The following is a 23,080-nucleotide window of genomic DNA, read 5'->3' as shown; positions in this document are numbered from 1 at the left end:
AGATTTTTTTCCTTCTGTGAAACAACACATCTTTTTTTCACTGATCTCATTTATGCAAAGGCAGGGACCTTGTTCAGGAAATCCACGTCTTCTGTCCACAGACTGTCTGTCATAGCCCTGTTATTCTACCCCTTGTTCTGGTACTTATCCTATTAAAACCTAACATAATCGTAACACAAAGTTACAAATCACTTCATCTCTACCCTCTTCTTTCCTTGTTGTTCCATTCATGTTTTTGATGCTCCTGCTTTCCTGTTTTAAGAACGTCTTTAGTAAAGTTCAAGAAAAGCAAGCTAATGAAATGTCAGCTGCTTTTTAAAGCACGTCAACTCCGTGTGTTCTTACTCCCTTTCTTTTCCCCACCAGGTTCTCTGTATTCTGAGCAGTTGTCTCGTTCTGGAAACTTTGGCAGGACTTGCCTTAGTTTTCCGAGCAGCGTAAGCATATTGTCAGCACTAAACAAGTGTGTACCTTACCCTTGGAGTAGTCCCTGCAGAATCAGAGGACTGATGTGTTGTGTGCTGGTTTGAATTTACAGTTCTTCAGGGCTTTCTGTAATTGGTGTTTTGTCTGCAATGGTAAATGGAAAGTTCCACTCCGTCTCGTCTTTAAAGATTCCAGCATTTAAAGACTCCAGCATTTAAAGAATGGCTAGAGGTGGTATGTTGGCCAAAGAAAAAAGACTGCCCACTGCAAGGAGTCCTTGGGTAATGTGAGCAGTAAGTTCTGTGGGAGGTTATGTGTCCTCTCCTTACCTAAATGTGAGTAAAACCATTCTAGCTTTTCTGTCCTCATCAGAAAGCAGAAAGGTCCTTGCCTCCTCGTCCAAAGTATCCAGTAACTAGCAAGTGCAGTTCTGCACATGAGTAAATATTCTGAGTTTTTGTCTGCAAGTGCCATGCCCCTAGGAAAGGGAAAGAGGTGCCTAAGTTCTCTTAATGGTGGATAATAGTAGTTACACCAAGGAGCTCAGTAACGCTGAAGGAATTAAAAGGATAGGGAACTCCTAGGCTGTAGTTACAAATGAAGAGTTTGCAAATGTCCTCACTTATCCTTTTTGTTGCAGTTTCAAAATAAGACAGTTGCCAGGGGCCACCAAAGTAATGCCTTAATTTCAGTGATTGTCTGCAATGTATGAGAGCAATAACTGAGATGAGCTGATACTTAGCAGATTTAGATACTTGGATTTAAAATCCTTTATCTCATGATGGTGCTGAATCTTATGATTGGCATGTTTCCAGTTCACTGAAGTCTAAGCAGAGAGAGGATTATTGGCAGGCTGCTGGACAGTCAAGGTGCCACAAGTTAGAGCCACAGCAAAATAGGTGGAGGTTAAAACCCAGAGGTTTTTTAAAACAATCGTTTCCCAATAAAGACTCTGAGATCCATAATGAGAGTATTCTCAGCTGTCGCGTTACACTGGTGGTTGTATTGAGAAGCTAGGGCTGGGAGCTTTGACTTCTAATGAGCTACAGATAGATTCTGGGAGTAAATGGTGATGTGTAGGGAGAGGGGGAAGGGTTTTGAATGAGGGGAGGTGTCCCAATACATGAGATTCTCCCTGCAGCCTCATGTTCCCCACTCTCTGCCTGTGACCCATGGAGGTAAAGCAGTAAGTAGGATGCTACTAGAAACAGCACAAAGGATTGCATTGGCCGTAATAGCTTCTCCTAGGATTTGTGGGGAGGAGAGATATCTAATTGCTTTTTTTATAATTGCTTTGTTCTTCACTGACGTTTCAGAAGCAATAGAACGCATCACAGAGCATTGCTCTCTAATAAGCTCTGTTGTATGGAAATGTCTAGTGAGCAGATGCATGCTAAAGCCTCTTCCTAACAGTGTCAGACTGACTGCAACACTCCTGCAGCTGCAAGGTAAAGCATGACTTACTCCTCTTCGTTGGATCACTTAGGCTCTTGGTGTGCTGCTGATCTTGAACTCATGCCTTGTGATGCATGCAGCATGGTGGTGATGAGTGCTCTGGGGGTGTGTGGCTTTGTTGCCTTGTTATGAGCAGCAATGTGCACACGAAAGGAAAATTAATAGTTTTGGTGAAGTGATAAAGGAGCTTTGTTGTGATCAAAGCGATCTCCTTCTGCTTGTGGAGCAGCGAAGTTAAGGAAGTGTCATTCTCAGAAACAGGGGCTGAGTACATTGTGTACAAATGTAGTACACCTGCATCCACAGCTGGTGCTGTACTTCACTAACTGGAGGGCTTGCTCATGCCTTATTCACCAGAGGGCAAAGTGGGCAAAAATCTCGTGCATCAGTTTAATGTCAGCTGGGATCAAAATCACTAAAATCAATTAGTTTAAGTACCCGGTTACCACAGAATATCACAATTGACTTGAGGTTGTACTGGTGCCTTAAATGTGTGTTTTCTCCTTCACTCTCCAATTTTTTTCTCACTTTAAACTTGTTGTTAGCCACAAATCCAGGTATACGTTCAATATCTCTGTAAGACTTTTTGTCCTGAAATTACTTGTTTCTATGGTTAACTACCTTAGTTCGGCTGTATTTTATGACCCCTGTTCAGTCTTTATGAAGCCAGACCCAAGTGCATTTTAAAAGCTGAATAAAATGGTAGCTAGCAATTGAAAATTAATTCACTTGTGTTTTGCAAATGGGGAGAAATTATCAGGTTCTGTATATAGACATCATATTTCATATTTTTGTTATTCGTATTTCCTTGAAGGATTTCTCAGCTAATTTAAACTAAGAACTAGGGATTAGATTTTTGAATACTTCTAGGGGCATGAGAAATGTCCAGAGGGGAGGGTTTCAGCTATGTGACGTGTGAAATACCAAGGAGGCAGCCCAGAGGGTTTCTCTCCTGCCAAGTAGTAAACTTCAGAGAGAGAAAAAGGGAGAGAGAATGTAAGCAAACCTGAGTGAATGCTGAGCGCTGTGGCTGGCAATTAATAAAGCAGAGAGGATGAATGAACCATACTACGAAGTGGTCTGGGATTTCTATACATCTGACCTCAAGAAACCTGCACTGAAGGAAGTGAATGCTTGGCCATGTGCTGGAAGGAGCAGCAGCAACTCTGGAGTTTCCTTTTCTTGCCCACATGCCTTTCTTTGCCTCTCCTTGTCATGCCTGATAGGCAGCCTGCTGGGGCATCCTCAGTGTCTGGATTACGGGCCGCCTTTCCAGCCCCTTTTTCACTTGGAGTTCTGTTCTGCCTATGAAAACTTTGGCTGCTGTGACCAGGAGAGAGACAACAGCATTGCAGCAAAATACTGGGACATTATGAATTATATCGATCCCCGAGGACATAAGCTGTGTGGAACTTATATCAAAGATATCCTGTGTCAGGTAGGGCAGAAAAATAGTGTCTATATCCTACACTGTGGGCTGACTTGAAGGTCAGCTGTGGTTCTGATAGCCTCTTATAACCAGCTGTGTTGCTGTGAAAAGAGGTGTGGGAGCAGGGGAAAAGGGGGCTGATGCAATAATGGTACCTAATCCTCAGCATGCATTTTGCCAAGTGCTTTGTGTAAGGTGCACCACTTTGTATCTGGCAATATATAGGGACATTTACGAGCAATAATATTTATGAAAGCATTGCCCAACTCGAGTGATGATGGGAATCCTGCTGCTGTGCTAACTTTCTCGTAATGAAGGGGAGAGTTGCAGATCAATATTTAGTTTCTGTTTGCAGCTGCTAGGTGCTGGATTACAAATTCTGCAGGATTAAATGATATGGGAGTTATAAAGCAAAGCGTTTGGATCCCTGGACCCCATGAAGGATGTGTTTTGATTGTGTTCCTGCTGAGGATGCTCCAAATGGTGTGGTTGTTAAAGTAGAATGAAATTTAATAGGCAGTGGTTTTACACAGCTGCTGCAAGGTCCCGAGGCTTCAGTCACTGCATTTTCCTCAGTGTTGTCTGTCTACTGTCCACCTGGCTCACAGAAACAGGCATTGTGCAGTGAGAAAAGACCAAAGGCACTGCTCTGCCTGAGCTTCCCCCTCCTTGTAGTCAGAGAGAACTGACCTGCCGTTTTAACAACTGTTAGTCATGCAAAGCTGGACTTATTGCATGACAAAACACAAAGCAGCCAAGAGACACACTTAATCTTAGTAAAAATGTATAAATCTCTAGTTAATGTTTCCTTAGCCCTGAAGTATTATCTGTGTACCAAAATGTTTCTACTCTTTTTGGATGCTGGCAGGATTCAGGCATCCCCTTGGGGTGGGGGACAACACACCCTTTCAGCACCAGGGCTGAAAAAAGTAGCATCAGGGTTGTTTGTCATTTTACAGTTGGTAAACCTGAAAAACATTTTTTACAGGTCCTAGCAGAACCACCAATGTTGGTGTTATTCAGATTTTTTTACATGTTGCAGGTAGAAAAGACACTATAAATATTACTATTGCTTATTTGATTGCTCATTCTGCAGGGCATAACTTTTGCATTTGTTGTAAGTGTATTTTGTAGCAAAAAAAACCAAACCACGCTTATGTTTTCTTACACATTTTCAAAGTAATAAGCTATTACTCTTTTCATATCTTTTAGAGTAAGATTGTTGTTAAATCTTTGGGGAGGAGCTCGTGGTTGTGTTATGTGTTGTGCTTCCTGTTCAAGTTGGTGACAACCACGGAAATGAGGTTTTGTTTCTCTGGCAAATATTATTTGACTGTTGAATTAGTGGAGGAGCAAAGATCTACTGAATGGTTTTGCTTTAGTGATGTCACTTTGCTGGATCAAAGTTTTATTGATGATCTCATGTGCAAGGAATGGAAAATTGACATCTCTGTTCTGCCACCTCCACAGAATCTTGATAGTTTGTAGTCACTACCCATGAAACATTGACCTGCACTTAGTGCCACATAAAATACAAAAAGACAGATGTGTATACGTGATCAGGATGTAATTATGTTAAGTGCTTATTTCTGCTGTGTATGGCAGGACTGAAATAAACCGCTGCTAGTAACAAGTACTTTTATGGATATTATTTTTACAGGACTTGGAATGCAGAGATTAGACTCAAGCAATGATAGACAAAACAATATTATTAGCTTTTGTATTTTGAACAGAACAAATTTCAAGAAAGAGGTGTAGATGCTTATTGATAAACCTGAAATATTAGTAGCTGCTCTGATTTATTGAAAATGGCATTATTTCACGTCTTTGGGGGAGATCAGAGTAGTAGCGATGCGTTGTAACAAAGCAGCTCATTCAGTCAGATGTTCCTTCAATGTCAAAACCATCAGACGGTAAAAAACACACAAGCTGTTGTTTTTTCCCCTAGCCTTCCTCGTGTGGTCATGAGTGGTGTGCTGAGGGTTCTACAGAGGAAGCTGGTTTTGGCAGCTGCAGCCGTCTCACTGGTCTCACAGAGCCCAGGAAGGATGCCACGGAGCGCGCTTTACCTTGGCAGTGGAGCCGTGTGTTTCTTAACAGATAGAAGACCGTTAGATGGGAATGCATTCTGGATCATGGATATCCTGCTGTCACTCTAAACCAGATATGTTTCTCTTGAAAACGGACAGGCTAGAAGAGGCATCTAAAGCAATCTGGCTCTGCTGGTAGAGCTGCTTCAGTTTGCATCTTGCAAGATCTGTGTCTGTTTTTGCTAGCTACACTTCTAAGTTTAGAATCTGACCCTCAGCTGAGCTATGCTAGGATTTAACTTAAAAACTGAATATGAAATTCTGAAAACTGCTTGTCGTGTTCTTAAGGAGGTGTTGCCCACGTTGCATGGCTATAAAAATTCCCTGGATGCAAACATTGCTACATGTGCAGGAACAGCTGTTTGGCTGCTGGCTGGGAGGATTTTCTCTATTCAGAAAACAGCTGCAGAAGAGGCTTAAAAAAACCAAAAAAAAGTGCCAATTAAGCCTTGTTCAAGCTGATGGAAAGCCATGATATTAGCATGGGATAGGAGCTAGTGCAGGGAAAGCAACATATTTTTTAAGCCAGTTTTAATCTGAGGCCTGACTTAATTGCTGAATGCATACTTGTCCTGGTTTCACTGGGACAGAATCATAGAATCAATTTTCTGTTCAGAGAAGCTACATTTCTAAAAGTAAGCTGTATTTTTAAAAAGACTGCAGCACCTGATTCAGTGAGAACAAAGTTGGTAAGACGCTTTGGTTCAGTTTGTAGCCAGCCGTGGCATGAAGGTATCTGTAGTGCTCAAGGACTTTCCCAGTTGTTTTTTGCCAATGACTCAGATGTCCAAGAACCTGGGGGAATGTGGCCAGGGACATTGACATCTAATTTGGCAAATGGGTATTCCATACCATGTAACGTCATGATTGGTATAAATTGGAAAGTTTGTTGGGGATGGGCTCTCTTCTCCCTCTCTTGTCTCTCTCGCTCTCTCTTCCTCAATGGTCGCGGTCCCTGGAGGGTCTTATCCATTATTCTGCCCCAGAGGCCTACTCTCTCTCTTTCCTGGGATTGTGGGTTTTGGGACTTTCCTGCTTTGAGATTGCTGACTGGGAACAAGCTGGATGTTGGTCAAGGGGTCGTGAGCAGCTGCATCGTACATCACTTGTCTGTGTATATAATTATTATTATTGTAATTATTATCTTCATTTAAATTTTTATTTCAATTATATAGTTCTTTTCTCAACCTATGGGTTGTCTTTCCTTTTCCTGATTCTTCTTCTTGAGTGAGGAGGGATCATTGGGTACTGGAACAGCTGGCCATTGTTTAGCCATGAATACAGGCTAAATGTAGACAACACTCTTTTTGCAGAGAAACTATTACGAAACAGCAAAGTAGTATCAACTTGATCTGAGCAGCTTCTGCTTCTTCTGCTCTATAAAGTAGTGGGATTAATTGTATTGATTCATGCACACTTGAGTGAAATGAAAGCAGACAACCAACAGTACCTGCAAGGCCACCTAATCCTGGTTGTTTATGTAGATCCTGAGGAATGGCCTTCATCTTGTACGTCTTGCTGGCTCTGTGCAATGTAGCCGTTGGTTGCCAGGCAAACACTGTGTGGGAAGCCCAATGGTTGGAAAAGCATGGCAGCTGCTCGGGGGCTACGCTTATTTAGGAGGATGAACCATAAGACCCTTCTACTGCAAATTGTTGGCAGAACAGAGTTGATGGAACTTGGAAGTAGGGGGAACATGCCTTGTTTCAGAGAAAGCTGGTTTTCTCTCCTCTTTCTCTTCTCAGATTGCTGGTCTGGGAGCTGGCCTCTGTTCCCAACTTATTTGAAAACATTTCTAGTTTCTCTCAATATGTTAATAAAGTAATCGCTTCAGAACACAACTGAGAGGAGCTTAAGACTACAAGTGACATGTGCACTAGAGAGTGGTGAGCCAGCTGCAGCCAGATGTTAGTGGGAATGAGGGAACTTCCCAGGACTCAAAATCCAACACAGGTCAGGCTCTGACTACTCTCCCTCACTTTTCCTTAGTGACACTTTATCAGGCTGTCACCTCTCCTGGTCTCCTAGTCACTTAAGATCAGCACCATATTTAGTGAAAACTGATAAGAAATTCAAAATATTTGGGAGTGTGCAAGTGTATACTGGTGAAAGTGGAGGAGGTGAGCCATGGTTAATGGACTTAGTAAGCATCAGGGGAGGAAAGTGTTAGCCAAGTGTTATTGAATGCCTGCACCAAAGCTGTTCTTCAAGAAGGTGAGAACAGAAAGGCACTTAACCTGAAGCTTTGCCTTTTGGGGATGGCACTCAGGGCCTAATGGTGCCCTTCCTTGTTCTGGAAAGACCTTAAACAAGGTCCTGCACGTGGGTCGGGGCAATCCCAAGCACAATTACAGGCTGGGCGGAGAATGGATTGAGAGCAGCCCTGAGGAAAAGGACTCGGGAGTGCTGGTGGATGAGAAGCTCAACATGAGCCAGCAATGTGCACCGGCAGCCCAGAAAGCCAACCGTATCCTGGGCTGCATCAAAAGAAGCGTGGCCAGCAGGTCGAGGGAGGTGATTCTGCCCCTCTGCTCTGCTCTCGTGAGACCTCAGCTGGAACACTGCATTCAACTCTGGAGTCCCCAGCACAAGAAGGACATGGAGCTGCTGGAGCGGGTCCAGAGGAGGGCCACGAAGATGATAAGACAGCTGGAGCACCTCTCCTATGAAGACAGGCTGAGAGAGTTGGGGCTGTTCAGCCTGGAGAATAGGAGGCTCGGGGGTGATCTTATTGCAGCCTTCCAGTACCTAAAGGGGGCCTACAGGAAAGCTGGAGAGGGACGTTTTCCAAGGGCGTGTAGTGATAGGACAAGGGGCAATGGCTTTAAACTGAAAGAGGGGAGATTTAGATTAGATCTAAGGAAGAAATTTTTCACTCAGAGAGTGGTGAGGCACTGGAACAGGTTGCCCAGAGAAGTTGTGGATGCCCCATCCCTGGAAGTGTTCAAGGCCAGGTTGGATGAGGCTTTGGGCAACCTGGTGTAATGGAGGATTTCCCTGCCCATGGCAGGGGGGTTGGAACTAGATGATCTTTGAGGTTCCTTCCAACTCTAACCATTCTATGATTCTATGAAACATGGGGAAAATGGCATGGTTCTGCCATGTGGGGCTGGGCTCATACTGCAAGGACTGGCCTGGGGCACTTGGATCTCCTTTGCAGGCTGGGGACTTCTAACCTGGGAAGAGGAGGAGAGGTTACTTACAGATGCCATGCAGAAGCAACAGAAACCAACTTGATAACCAAGTGGCAGCAATGAAAAGTGAGAAACTTACTACATGGTCCAAGAGTTGAAAAGACTTTACTACTAACAAGTCATATCTGTTCTTAGTATGGCCAAAAGCCCTCAGGTGCTTCTGTGAGCAAAGGAAACAGTTTCCTATTCTAAGTTTGGAATGAGGGTCTGTAGCTTTCACATTTAATATCCTGGAAAGGCTGCTACTTGCACCAAAAAAGCCATAGTCAGTGCTTGTATAACTGCCCCAGATTTGTTTAATGAATTTTGTTTAACGAGACAGAAAAAATACTAATATAGCAGTTCGTCAATCTTTGACTATCTATGCACTTACCTTCCTAGATACGTGCCCAATAAAAACTCTGGATAGACTCTTTCAGGCTGCTGGCACGAAAACCAGTAAAATAATCTTTCTGCAGAGTTTAGCTCCTTCTGTTTTAACTTCTGCAACTTTGTGCTGGTTAAAATAGAGGTGAGATTTTAATGGAAATATTTTTATAGAAGTTCTGTCCCAGAATTTTTGCAAGATAAGGAGTTTAAATTCACAGGCAAATTTAAATGCAATGCCTGATTTTCAGTATTTAACCTACATTTTCCGCAGCTAAAAACTTAATGATACTTGCAAGGGCATAATTTTAGATACCTACCACTTGAAAATGTTGCCTGTAGTGGGGTTTTGTGGGGTGAAATGTTTTGTGGGGTTTTTTGGGGTGTTTTTTTTTTTTTTTCCCGAAGATCACATGTAGATTTAATGGTAGCTACATGAATTGCATAAGATGATATTTACTTGTCTGAGTCAGCTTTAAATCTCAACTACAGTCTGCTTCAGTGATACTATGCATGCAAGAACATGATCGAAGTTGTACAGCATCAGACCAAAGATTAATTTATCCCATATATTTACAATGTACATCTTTAGCACCTACAATTTCTTCTGGCAGAGTTTCACCTTCCTTTTCTTTTAACCTGACTCCTACTAGCTTTATCTGATGCTCCCTCATTTTTATCTGGAGGAAAGTGAGACCCATCCATCGAATACTGCGTCCAGTTCTGGTGTCTCCACCATAAGAGAGACATAGATCTGTTGGAACGTATTCAGAGGAGGGCCACAAAGATGATCCAGGGGCTGGAGCACCTCTGCTACAAGGACAGGCTGTGGGAGCTGGGATTGTTCAGCCTTGAAAAGAGAAGACTTCGGGGGGACCTAATAGCTGCCTTCCAATACCTGAAGGGAACCTACAGGAAGGCTGGGGAGGGACTTTTTACAAGTGTCCACTGATAGGACAAGGGGAAATGGGTTTAAGTTGAAGGAGAACAGATTTAGATTAGATCTTAGGAAGAAATTCTTCAGTACGAGGGTGGTGAGACTTTGGAATAGATTGCCAGAGAAGTTGTGGATGCCCCCTCCCTGGAGGTGTTCAAGGCCAGGTTGGACAGAGCCTTGAGTAGCCTGATCTAGTTGAGAGGCGTCCCTGCCTATGACAGGGAGGTTGGATTAGATGATCTCTAAGGTCCCTTCCAGCCTATGCCATTCTATGATCCACCTTCTCAATGTCATTCGTGATATTTACAGACCTCTGTCAGGCTGTTACTCTACCCTGACCACCTCTCTCTGCAAGACTGTCAGTCCCACCTTACCTAGCTGTTCTATATCTTTGACTGTCCTTGTGGATTTGTTCCCCGTTGTTGCTTTTGGGGAAGGGGACCAGAGCTGCGCGCAGAGTTGAAGGTGCAGGTGAACCTGTACATGTTTTGTTCCCCTTCTTTCCTAACACTTAATTAGACCTATGCATGGGCTTAAGTGGCTTAAAGTAAAAACTTAAATATATCTGGAACAGGTAGTGATGCTGGCTGATGTGTCCAGATCTGGGACTGCTGATCTGGAGAAGTCTGAAGTACGAAGGCTAGCGTTCTCCATGGTGCAAAGGGTTGCTGCAGTGAGGGAGTTAAAAAATTCTTCTCTCAATCTGTTAAGAAGAGGTTAAAGTACGTAGTTCAAAATCTAGCAGGGGAAACTAAGGGGAATTTCTAAAAGCAAAAGTAAGACTAGATTGCAAGAAGAAATTGCCTGTCACTTCCTTAAAACCCTCTAGTAGTGGAGAATCCACAGCCTCCATAGATGTAGTTCTGTTGGGAATAATTTAGGTGCAGCTGATGGTTCTTTGGTAAAGGAAACTACTACTGACCTCTAAATCCCCTTTGGCCATATTCCAAGTGACTTGCTACTACTCCACTTTAAAGATGACTCATTATGTTCTCTGCCTTAGTAATTTTTCATTTTATTAACTGGTTTGCTTCCATGAAGGCATCTTGGCTTCTCCTGGAAGTGTGTACATAGCTGCACATTTAGTTTCTTTTGCTTTCTAGGAATGTTCTCCATATGCTGCACATCTCTATGACGCAGAAAACCCTCGGACACCTCTAAGAAACCTCCCAGGACTTTGTTTTGACTACTGCTCCCAGTTTCACTTCAAGTGCCGCTCTGCTATCAGCCTGCTGACGAGCGATAAGCACATCCAAGAATGCTGCCAGACAAACAAGACGCGCTTTTGCAGCCTCCTTCACCTACATGATGAGGACTACTGCTTCCCCAATGTGCTGAAGAACACAGCCCTCAACCGCAACCTGGGCTCGGTGGTGGAGGACCGCGAAGGCTGCCTGCAGCTCTGTCTGACCGAGGTTGCCAACGGCCTGAGGAACCCGGTGCTCATGGTGCACGCGAACGACCATACCCACCGCATGTTCGTAGCTGAGCAGGTGGGCGTGATCTGGGTCTACCTACCCGATGGCAGCCGGCTAGAGGAGCCCTTTCTGGATATTAAAAGTATAGTGCTGGCTACGCCCTGGGTCGGGGATGAAAGAGGCTTTCTGGGGATGGCTTTCCACCCCAAGTACAAGTACAATGGAAAGTTTTACATCTATTACTCATACATGGATAAGAACCGAGTGGAAAAGATCAGGATCAGTGAATTGAAGGTTTTGGCATCTGATGTCAACAAAGCTGATCCACTCTCGGAAAGGTAAAGTTTATGTTGAATGCTATGCTATACCCTGATGAGAAATTATTTTTCTTTCTCCTCGTCCTTCCCCCTTGCAGAAACTGCACATTCCCAGCCACCCTGATCCAGGTGTGTGACTGGCCTGCTGTGAAGCTACCAGAGGTAGCTCAAGGTCATACAGCAAACTAGAAATGAAACTGAAAAGAGGACCCAGGATCTAGGCTTCCAGGTCATCTTCTCTATCTTGTACTCTTGCCTTCTAAAGAGCAGTAATAGCCTCAAGCTTGTTGTGGAATTAACGTCTGCCCTAAAAGTATTTTGTACTGTGTAAGAACAGGGATGCTTCACTCCAGTACCATACATTCATTTGATCCAACACGTGTGCCTCTGCCCTGTCTTCCCACTAAGAAAAAAAGCTAATTCTCAGTTATGGAGAAGAATGTGTTGAAAGAGGATTTATTTTCTCTGGAATTTCACAGTCACCATAAGATGCTTCTGAAGCCCTCAAATTCACCGACTGCTCCTTATATCAGCAAGCAGAACTCACCTGTCACAATCAAAGTTTAAAGGGCAACAAGCATTCCCTGTGGATGAACACGTGATGTGTTTGTAGTTGTGTTTTCAGGTGAGCTGTGATACTCCTGTGCTCGTGGTGGTGGGCGAGCTCTGTAGCACAAGAGGTGCCAGTGCAGGGCAGGTCGGAGCTGTAGCGCACGGGGCAGCTGCAGTGCTGCACGGCTTGTGGGAAGCGCGATTCCTCAAGGGATGCCATACTAACGGAGCTCTGCTGTAAGGCAGGTAGGCAGCCTTATCCTGCAGGCTCACAGGAAACAGGATGCAACTCAGCACCTGTATTTGACAAAGCTGACAGGTTTGTACCAACTGGGAAATCTTGCTTTCTTCTGTAGATGCGATGCAGTATTTCTGTAGCCTACCTGAATGCTCAGTCCTTTCCAGTAGCTACATCGGGAGTTATTTCTCTTTTTTTAGGAATCTTTTGGAGCTTGAAGAACCAGCTGCAAATCACAACGGTGGGCAGCTGCTCTTTGGTGTCGATGGCTATATGTATCTATTCACAGGGGATGGAGGGAAAGCTGGAGACCCTTTTGGAAAATTTGGGAATGCTCAGAACAAGTAAGTAGGAGGGCTGTTGGATGCCTTGTCCACCGATACACAGGGTCTGGAAATGAGACAATGTGGAAAAATTAAGAGTGCTTCCTGAAAGTGCTTGTGCATCTGCAAGTCTGTCCAACGCAATGTTTCAAAAACTGAGATTTTACATTTTGAAAGCTGAGGAAAGCCAGTTTGTTGAGGGGGAGAAAAGTCTTCTGTGACTTAAACAGGTTGCAAGGCATACCAGTTGTTAGTTTATCTCTTTTGGACAGATAAATTTTCCTTCAGAAAGGGAGAAGAGAGAGAGAATTGTTCATGTTCAGTTGGTTCTCATGCTGGGATTTGTCTTTTTCTGTTGTTCTCTTTAGGAGTGCTTTGTTGGGGAAAGTCTTGAGGATTGACGTGGATGGAAAAAGCCCTGATGGAAAGCCTTATCGTATCCCTCCTGATAATCCATTCGTGTCTGATCCCAAGGCCCGCCCTGAGGTTTATGCTTATGGGGTCAGGAACATGTGGCGCTGTGCGGTTGACAGAGGGGACCCTGTTACAAAAAAGGGAAGAGGGAGGATATTCTGTGGGGATGTTGGGCAGAACAGATTTGAAGAAATCGACATTATTGTTAAAGGAGGGAACTATGGCTGGAGAGCGAAGGAGGGATTTGAATGCTATGACACAAAGCTTTGCCACAATTCCTCTTTGGGTAAGGAAGAAGTTTCTTACAGAAGATTACTTTATTATATGTGTGTATTTACTGGTCTATAGCTCCATTTTTCCAGTGAAGCTAAATAATCCAGTGTTACATGTTAAATTGAGATTGTTTACTTCTTAGGAGCAGAATATTCCTTCTCCCCCGCCCAGCAGTGTTGGTGTGAAATGATGCCCTGCTTATTCAGGGATTTCCCTACTATACACTGCACTGAATGAGGTGTTTAGGGTCAAAGCCTGTGCCTTTTGCAGATAGACAGAATTTTCCAGTGAAGTTAGGAACACAATGGATTGGGTTTAAGTAGAAAAGTAATATTGTGTTTTCTTCAGAAGCTCTGAGCCATGGCTATGGCTAAGGAGAGTGGACCAGGCTGATGCTGAGACCCTGAAACAAATCCTGTGGAAGAGGCAGTGTGTCTTAGCAAGCAGAGTGCTGCAGCAGAACATCCAAAATCTGTGTGTTGGGTCTGACTGTGGGTGCAATGCACAAATTCACTTGCTACCTTTAAAAAAGAGTAGATATTGGCGGTCTTTAGAAAGTACAGTGGAAGAACTGGGTATTATTATAATGTTCCTCAAGCTGTTAGAAGAAAACACCTGATCTCAAGCTCATGTAGATGCTTCTGAAACGTTCGTATGAGCAGGCAAGTGTAGGGTATGTTAGCAACATTTCTCCTCTGCTGTGCTGGTATCCACATGGCTGTCAAGTTGTTGGGTTTTTTTGGTTATTTTTTTAATGGCTCAATCCTCAATTGACAACAAAACTGAATTAGATTTTGCCATTAATCTATGGTTTTCAATGAGTTGCACTTGTGATCTTTATCCTCATCATTAAAGATTAAAGAAAAGCTACTTGATCCAGGGGAAAAATGTGAAGACAAGACTAAGATTTTTATAGGATCTGATATTCAACCTAAGAAAGGGCTGAATTCAATTTTAACATTACCAGAGGCAAAGCCTTTATTTTATTAGTCTCATGACATAAAATGGAGGTAGCACATTTATACATGTTCTGTGTTGAGAATGTCAGCAAACCCGTTGAAGATGTTGCGTTAACTTGCAATTGTTTCATCTTATTCCCTTCTCTAAAAATATTGGAATTTGTAAAGACAATCTCTGCTAAAATGATTGGTGCAATCACAAACCTGTAAGATATTACTTCCTGCAGTCTGATGCATTTCTGCATTGTTCACTTGATGCAGAGAATCTTTGTCCTATGTGTTAGAGAAACTCATCATGACGAAGCCTTGATAAGCAACTACACAGAGAGCTCCTTAAAGTCCCTGGGTCTGTTCTGTCCTGGAGTAAATTGCAGAATTCCCACTGAAATTTAACTCTGCTATTTGTTCAACTGTACTGGACCTTCTCATCATTTTTGTGCTCATCGGTGTCATTGAGCAATCACTTTTTTATGCTCTCTAGATGTAAGTTTTCTCACTTCTCATGCTTCTGTATTTCACAGATGACATTCTTCCAATATTTGCATATGGCCGCAATGTGGGGAAGTCAGTCACTGGAGGTTACGTATACAGAGGATGTGAATCGCCCAACTTGAACAGCCTCTATATTTTTGGTGATTTCATGAACGGGTGAGACTAATTGTTTTCTCTGCAGCTCCTATTCTGTACCCGTATTTCCCTTATCCGGGCAAATCAGCTTATCAAAGCCTCCCAAAACATTTCGAGCTGGAGTAAATGAGAATCCCAGATGTCTGTGTATTACTTTAATATGTGTGGGCTCTGTTTGACAATTATAACAACCTTTTGGTTGGAATCTAAACTTCCTCCAATTTAGAGCCTTTAGGATAGGTTTGCTTTTGTTTGAGTCTGTTTTTCCAAAAGTCAAACATTAAAGCCAGCCAACAGTCAGAGTCCTGACTGACTTTTTTTCCAGTAATGCATGATTTTGACAGGAATTAATCTTGATAATGGAAACATAAAACACAGGGTTTTATTTTTCATCTAGTCGCCTTATGGCTTTACAGGAAGAGGAGAAGACAAACAAGTGGAAGAAGCAAGATATCTGCATTGGTAGCACAAAAGCTTGTGCTTTCCCTGGAATGATTAGTTCATACAGCAAATTCATCATCTCATTTGCCGAGGATGAAGCAGGTAGGTATCATGCTAGCCCCACCTTTACTGGAAACTGCACTGTCAGTTCTTCGTCGTAGGGCAAATACGTAAAATTATGTTGCTCCTCACGTGCTACTAGAGAGCAGGCACTGCAAAACAGGTTTGTGGTTATCTCAGCACGGCAGGTAGGGTTGGTATGGGGTTCAGAGAGGTCTCCTGCCCTGTGAGGCTATTGCAGATCGGCTTGATGGAGAGCTCAGGAGATGGATCCTAATGTGAACTTGCAGTCTGAATGCTCCAAGTTGTCTAAGGAATTTGAACTCATGTTGCTTTCAGCCTTTCTCTGTCCTTTTGTTGTTGTTTGCTTATGCTGTTTCATTAATGAAAATGCAGTTTGTTCTTTCATTGTAACAACTCATCCTTACCTGAGTTCTTACAACTTATCTGAATTTCCCCCTCTGCATTAGTATAACTTCCTCAGTCTTATTTACAGCAGCAGCACTTTACACTGTGGATTACACACCGAGGCTTTATTCAGGGATGAGGAAAGCCACTGATTTGAAAGTTAAGTGAAAATGTCTCTGTGCATAGGATTATTGCTATGGTCACAATGACCGGACCTCTTGCCAAGGTGAAAGTACCAATGCAGACTTTTGTTCGCTTTTGTACAGTCTGCTGACAAAGAGCTATGTAATACAAAAGGTCACTGCAAATTTTTTGAGAACCCACATGTGCTTTAGTAAGCTCTGGTGCTTCATGGTTCAGCAGAAAAGAGATTTGCTTGTAATGAAAAGATCATAGAATCATAGAATGGTTAGGATTGGAAGGGACCTCAGAGATCATCTAGTACCAACCCCCCTGCCATGGGCAGGGAAATCCTTCACTACACCAGGTTGCCCAAAGCCTCATCCAACCTGGCCTTGAACACTGCCAGGGATGGGGCATCTACAACTTCTCTGGGCAACCTGTTCCAGTACCTCACCACCCTCAATGTAAAGAATTTTTCTTATATCTAACCTAAATCTGCCCTCTTTCAGTTTAAATCTGTTGCCCTTTGTCCTATCACTACACACCCTTGTAAAAAGTCCCTCTCCATCTTTCCTGTAGGCCCCCTTTAGGTACTGGAAAGCTGCTATAAGATCACCCCGGAGCCTCCTCTTCTCCAGGCTGAACAGCCCCAACTCTCTCAGCCTATCTTGATAGCAGAGGTGCTCCAGCCCTCTGATCATCTTCGTGGCCCTCCTCTGGACTCGTTCCTGTAGCTCCATGTCCTTCTTACGTTGGGGACTCCAGAGCTGAACACAGTATTCCAGGTGGGGTCTCACGAGAGCTGAGTAGAGGGGCAGAATCACTTCCCTCGACCTGCTGGCCACGCTCCTTTTGATACAGCCCAGGATACAGTTGGCTTTCTGATCCCAGACCATCCGGCTAGCACATTCTGTCAAAGATGCAGGGAGACGCGGGCTTTGTTGTGAAATACGTACAATTTCTAACTGCTCTAACAACATGCGGAGTGGATGTTAAATGTCTCATCTATTGGTTGTTCTTTTAGGAACCAATATGGTGTCATCATGTAATTTGAAAATCAACAGTTTTGCCTCATTTGCAAGCTACTATAATTTGCCTAGATATTGTTCTAGGGGGTGCAGAAGGGAAGACATGAGGAGTAGTTGCTTTCCTCACAACCATACAGGAATGAGAAGCTTCTGTCTTCCATGGATGAGCCAATTTAGCTCTTGTTGGATTTTTTTGGTACGACTATGAGATGGCTAAATATTTGTTGTGTGGTCTCTCCCTCTATTTGGAGCTTCTGGCTGCTTCTCTGGTACAAACAAGTTTAAAAAATAAATATTTATACAGATGAAAGTAACCTTTTGGAGGGCCACTTACATGAGGTAATGAAGGTCCTGCTTGGGCACTGTGCTTGATCAAGGGCTGCTGGTTCTGTATGGAACCGTGCTGAAACCAAGATATCACTCAGTGTCCCTGGGAGTCTACCTGTACAGGTAAGGGTGAGACCAAAGCCCACTTCTTGAAAGTAAGACATGACTGAGGGAGTGACTGAAGGGCTTTTCTTTCTGATCATGTGAATTAGTGAAGAGCCAGAAAAGAGAGGGAAATGGAGAACTGAGATTCAGCTTGGGCATTTGAATCTGAAACTGGTCTTCTTTTTTCACTTCTATTTAGGTGAGCTGTATTTTATGTCTACTTCTTATCCCAGTGCCTATGCACCACACGGATCGCTCTACAAGTTTATCGATCCTGCAAGGTTAGTAATTAAAGATGTTTTTCCATGCCAAATTCTTCTATAATCACTGTACATTCTCCAATAATCAGAGTGGAAAGAACACTAAGTACTGTACTAACACTAAGTTACACTAAGTACAATAATCAGAGTGGAAAGAACACTAAGTTCCACAGAGTGGAAAGAACGCTAAGAACATAATCTCACTGACCTCCACATTAAATTCTTGGGTTTTGTTCACCCGCTCTACATCTGGTGCAACTTCAATCAGTTTTAGTGAATTTATTTCTCACTTATCGTATCTGTGCACCCAGAAATAGACAGAGTTCAGATACCTTAAAGGTCTTGTACAGTAAGGATCAAAAGAATGTCTCCTTGGTTGCATATCTGAAGTATAGTACAGTGAAGCTCAACATGAGCCGGCAATGTGCGCTGGCAGCCCAGAAAGCCAACTGTATCCTGGGCTGCATCAAAAGGAGCATGGCCAGCAGGTCGAGGGAGGTGATTCTGCCCCTCTACTCTGCTCTCATGAGACCCCACCTGGAATACTGCCTTCAGCTCTGGAGTCCCCAACACAAGAAGCACATGGAGCTGCTGGAGCAAGTACAGAGGAGGGCCATGAAGACGATCCGAGGGCTGGAACACCTCTGCTATGAAGACAGGCTGAGAGAGTTGGGGCTGTTCAGCCTGGAGAAGAGAAAGCTCTGGGGTGATCTTATTGCAGCCTTCCAGTACTTAAAGGGGACCTGCAGGAAAGATGGAGAGGGACATTTTGCAAGAGTGTGTAGTGATAGGACAAGGGGTAATGGCTTTAAACTGAAAGAGGGCAGATTTAGATTAGATCTAAGGCAGAAATTTTTCACTCAGCGGGTGGTGAGGCACTGGAACAGGTTGCCCAGAGAAGTTGTAGATGCCCCATCCCTGGAAGTGCTCAAGGCCAGGTTGGATGAGGCTTTGGGCAACCTGGTGTAGTGAAGGATTTCCCTGCCCATGGCAGGGGGGTTGGAACTAGATGATCTCTGAGGTCCCTTCCAATCCTAACCATTCTATGATTCTATGACATACATACATTTTAAAAATGACAGTCCATATCCTTCAGGGTCATGACATCAAATATCTGCCACGTGCTTTCATATAAACAAATAAATTGCAGTCCACAGTTTAGTTTTCTTCACAAAGAAGAGTGAAACCTGGTGGTTCATGCAATGTTCAAATAATAATTGGAATCCAAACCTGAGTTTTTCCAAGAAAAATATTTTTTTCCACATTAAGCAGTTATTGCTGCTAAAGTCTGTTTTTACGATAATAAGCATGCTTATGTAATTTTTTCCCCTCCCAAGTTTTTGGTTCTTGCTAAAAAGCATTAAATGAGTTTCGAATTGCCCTGTAAAGTAGATACAGCACTAATGTGCTGTTGATGAGATGTCAGACACTAACAGAATGAAGAAGACAAGTTATGTTTTCTTGGGAAGTTAAATACAAAGCTAGACAGTTAACTCAAGCTCTGTACCAAGGTGAGGAGAATAGGAACTTGACTCCTTTACTTGCTTTAACTACTTGAGGAGACTCCGGCCTTTAACGGCTTATTGTCTGCCAGGAAGCTTCGGAGCTGCGTTAACTGTGGCTGACCAAAATGTAACATTTTCAACTAAAAACCACATAAATATTTGTGAGCTAGCATAAACACTGAAAGCTTTAGCACGCTCTATTTCACAAAAAAAAGCACCAGGTAGTCCCTATGCCACTCCTTAATGCATCATGAAAACTACCAGGATGATAAATCCTTTCCCCTTTCTCACTGTAAAGGGAGAAATGCAGCTTTGTGTTTCACAAGCAGCCTGTGGGAGCCTTTCCAGGAGGCTGCCTGCCTGGGAAGTGGTGTGCAGTAATGCACCATGTTACAATGACTCCACGGTGGGCAGCGAGCCCCTGCCAGGAGCGTGATGGTTTCACTGCTCAGAAGGGCTTTCTGGAAAGAAGCCAGCTCTCCCTTGTGCTTTTGGAGCTTCATTGCTTCTAGAGCAGGACCAGGAACTTATTCCCTTGGCTCTTCGGAATTTATTCTTGTAGTTTCTGATTACCCTTGTTTACCTTAGCCCGGATGCTGGTCTGCTCAGCTTTGCCCTTGTCTGTTTGCTTAAGCACTTTGCAAGCTTGTCCAGGGTGTACAAAGCACTGACTGCTCCTCTGGAGGCTGAGCTTGCTTGGCCTTGGATCAGAGAGTCCTAACACCTCCAGATCCTGGGTCGTACTCTGGCCTCCTCCTGATTGTACCATGAGTGGAGATTTTTCCTTTCTCCTTTGCATTTTAATACTGTTGATAGGATTCTTCTGTCTCTATCTCACTGTGAGTTGTGGCTGGGATAACTGGCTCCTCTGATAGGTGCAGTCCCAGTTTGTCCAGCCCAGACACTCCTTGCTTCTTGCCCATACTTCAGCAAACACACTGGCAAAGATCGCAAGCCACACGAGCGCCTGCTCCAAAACATTGGCAGGGCCACTGCCGTCAGCCTGATGGCAACTCAAACTTCCCTAGGAACCTCCCAGGAAAACAGATGGCAGCAGAGCCCTGTGTTCCAACCTCAGCTTGCCTCTCCAGCAGTGTTCTCAGAGACAGCAGAGTGGCTCGTGTGCTTCTGCCTGGATTGGCACCAAATCCCCTCAGTCAGGAGTGGAGGGAAGAGGTGTTAGGTGCTTTAGAAATTGGAGAGAGGGAGAGGCAAAAAGCCAACAAACCAATCCCCCCAAAAACCCCACAAGCAATGCCAACAACCCTTCTCTAGTAACCTTTTTTTTTTTTTTTTTAATGAAATGGTGTGGAGGAAGCACTTGGCTGTTGCCTGTGTCTGAAAGAGAACGCTAATCACAAGAAAATGTGATGCCTTAGGTCATGCTTTACTTTGCTCGGTGCTGTCAAGCATGCAAAATTGAAAGAGCCTGTTCTTATTTGTCCTACAGCAGTTTCCTTGGTGGGTAACAGAAAACACAGGTCTGTTGCTCTTCTTTGTACTCCCTCCCCGTCGTTTAACATGTGACAGCTTTACCTCAGGGAAAATGGGATTTTTTTTTTTGGTCGGTTTTGTACTGTTGAAAGTTGTCAGGGAATGGCACGAGAGGAACATGGATACGTTTTCTTTGCAGTTGTTGCTTCTTTCCTCCTTGCCTGTTCCTCTCCTTTCTCACTCCTCTTGCTGCAGCACTGTTGTGTCCAAAGTGGCACCCTTTGGAGGTCACACTGACTTCCGTGGGTCTGTGTGGGAACAGTCTGCTGCACGTACAGAGATCCTTAGACCCCACCATGAGCGAGCAGAAAGCACTGTCACTGAGAAACCTTATGTGCATGAATGAGACTCCACTTCAAGGTGGGATGCGAGCGGCAGTACTGGGGAGGACAACCCAAAGCGACTGATAGTCTGAAGTTCAAACAATGCATAGATCAGACTTCTAGAAATAGCACTGTGCTGGGCCTCCAGCAGCAGGACAAGTAGCTGAACACACCTCATCAGCACCCTTGAATTCAGTGGTGGGCTACGAGCTCATGCAGGCAGGCCAGTGTCCCACACACAAACCGACCTGCTATCGATATTGGATAAAGATGGTCCAGACTGCCTGATGGCAGAAATTTGACAGAAAGGGTGGTAGAAGAGAAGCTGCAGCCTTTCAGCTGCTACTGCTATTCAGACCGGGATTTTATGGCTTGCAGCCCTGACTTAGGCTCTTGAATTCCACCAATGTTGCACTCCAGGTGCCTAAAGTGCTTTCATGCCTCTTCCAGCAGAGGCAAATGACAACAGGGGATTGATGTGTGTCTCTTGAATAAATAAACTTCCTTAATGATCTCTTAGATATCTATATATGGCTTTCTGTTTTTCAAGGAGAGCTCCACCAGGGAAGTGTAAATACAAGCCTGTTCCAGTGAAAACAAAGAGTAAACGGATACCATTTGTTCCACGTGCAAGTAAGTTGTTAGGCTTTAACTTTACTGAGAAGCAAAACATATAATCATCTTACAGGCATGTTATTGAAATCTTTAACAGTCTTAAAAACTAAAGCACTAAGCAGGAGCAATCTTGAAGTGAGGTTGTCATATTTAATGTGTGCTTCTGTCTACTAGATGCCATGCCTTTTCTTAATCTCAGTCTCTGCTTTTATGTTTTTTTTCTAAGTGTTGCCAAATAATAGTGTAAATGGGCATCACAGGGAAGTGATGGCTTTGATTCAGGCATTAGATTTGTTCTGGGAAGTTCTGAGCACCCATCTCTGGCTCTGTCACAAGCTCCTTGAGTCAAATAATCCCTTCTCTGTAAATCTAGGGGAGTCAATCTTCCTTTATCCCAGCCTTTTTCTGCCCTACATCCTATGCAACTAGGGCAGGGGTTACATCTGATTACAGAGTAGAAACAGTGTTTAGCAAGTTGAGGTTATCTTGTCTGGGATTTCCAGACATCAGTGTAACATGAAAAATTCATAGTTACATCTGCCAAAGAGAAGTGTACAAGGTTTCATCATATTCTATCTGGACTTATTTTCCTTAAACATACATTCATCATTTCTAAAATTAATTAGGTCCAAAAAACTCAAGGTTCTTTTGTTGGAAGAAAAGATGTTTATGTAGTCTCTATTTCTTTCAGAATGTCAGACATTTTTCTTAACTGTAGCTCTAATAAGGGTTTATATTGGTCATATCTCTGAATTAGCCTGAAAAGCAGGGATGCTGAACCACATTAATTACTTTCCTCAGAGACTGTCCTTGAGCTGCTTAATGAACCTTCAACAACCAAGCCTCCAAAAAAATCTTCTACCCCCACTGGAGCCATCCCAACAGTTTCTTTGAAGAAAGCTAAAAAGACCCCATCCACCAACATAAAAGCATCAAAAGTTAAACCAGCTCCATCTGGCAGAGGGAGACAGAAAATCAAAGCTGAGGCTAAACATCACAACCCAAAGCAGAAAGAGAAGGTTGCACACGTTTCCAGAATTACACCAGCACCACCTTTGCCAAAAAAGAAGAGCTCTCACCTAACCAGAACCAAGAAGCTTACTCCCAAGAAAGCAGAGGGAGACAGAAAATCAAAGGTAGAAAATCCTTCTGGCAGAGGGAGACAGAAAATCAAAGCTGAGGCTAAACATCACAACCCAAAGCAGAAAGAGAAGGTTGCACACGTTTCCAGAATTACACCAGCACCACCTTTGCCAAAAAAGAAGAGCTCTCACCTAACCAGAACCAAGAAGCTTACTCCCAAGAAAGCAGTGCAAGCTAAGGGAAAACTAGAGAACAGAAGGAGGAAGAGTAAATTAAGAAGCACCTTATGA

General features: G+C 43.6%; 1 protein-coding gene across 1 annotated transcript; it reads left to right on the top strand.

Annotated features, from left to right (window-relative positions):
• Positions 1–2,935: 2,935 nt before the first annotated feature.
• Positions 2,936–23,080, top strand: HHIPL2 (HHIP like 2). Its single transcript, XM_009992842.2, has 10 exons — positions 2,936–3,319; positions 11,001–11,653; positions 12,623–12,766; positions 13,114–13,445; positions 14,913–15,039; positions 15,416–15,561; positions 17,710–17,791; positions 21,643–21,725; positions 22,509–22,726; positions 22,922–23,080. Exons 1-10 carry the CDS (start codon positions 2,936–2,938, stop codon positions 23,078–23,080), a joined length of 2,328 nt encoding a protein of 775 aa, XP_009991144.2.

This window comes from Tauraco erythrolophus, chromosome 2, assembly GCF_009769465.1.
Source record: "Tauraco erythrolophus isolate bTauEry1 chromosome 2, bTauEry1.pri, whole genome shotgun sequence".
Lineage (NCBI taxonomy): Eukaryota > Metazoa > Chordata > Aves > Musophagiformes > Musophagidae > Tauraco > Tauraco erythrolophus.
The sequence above is the reverse complement of the archived record's forward strand: the minus strand, read 5'-3'. Positions and strand labels throughout refer to the sequence as shown.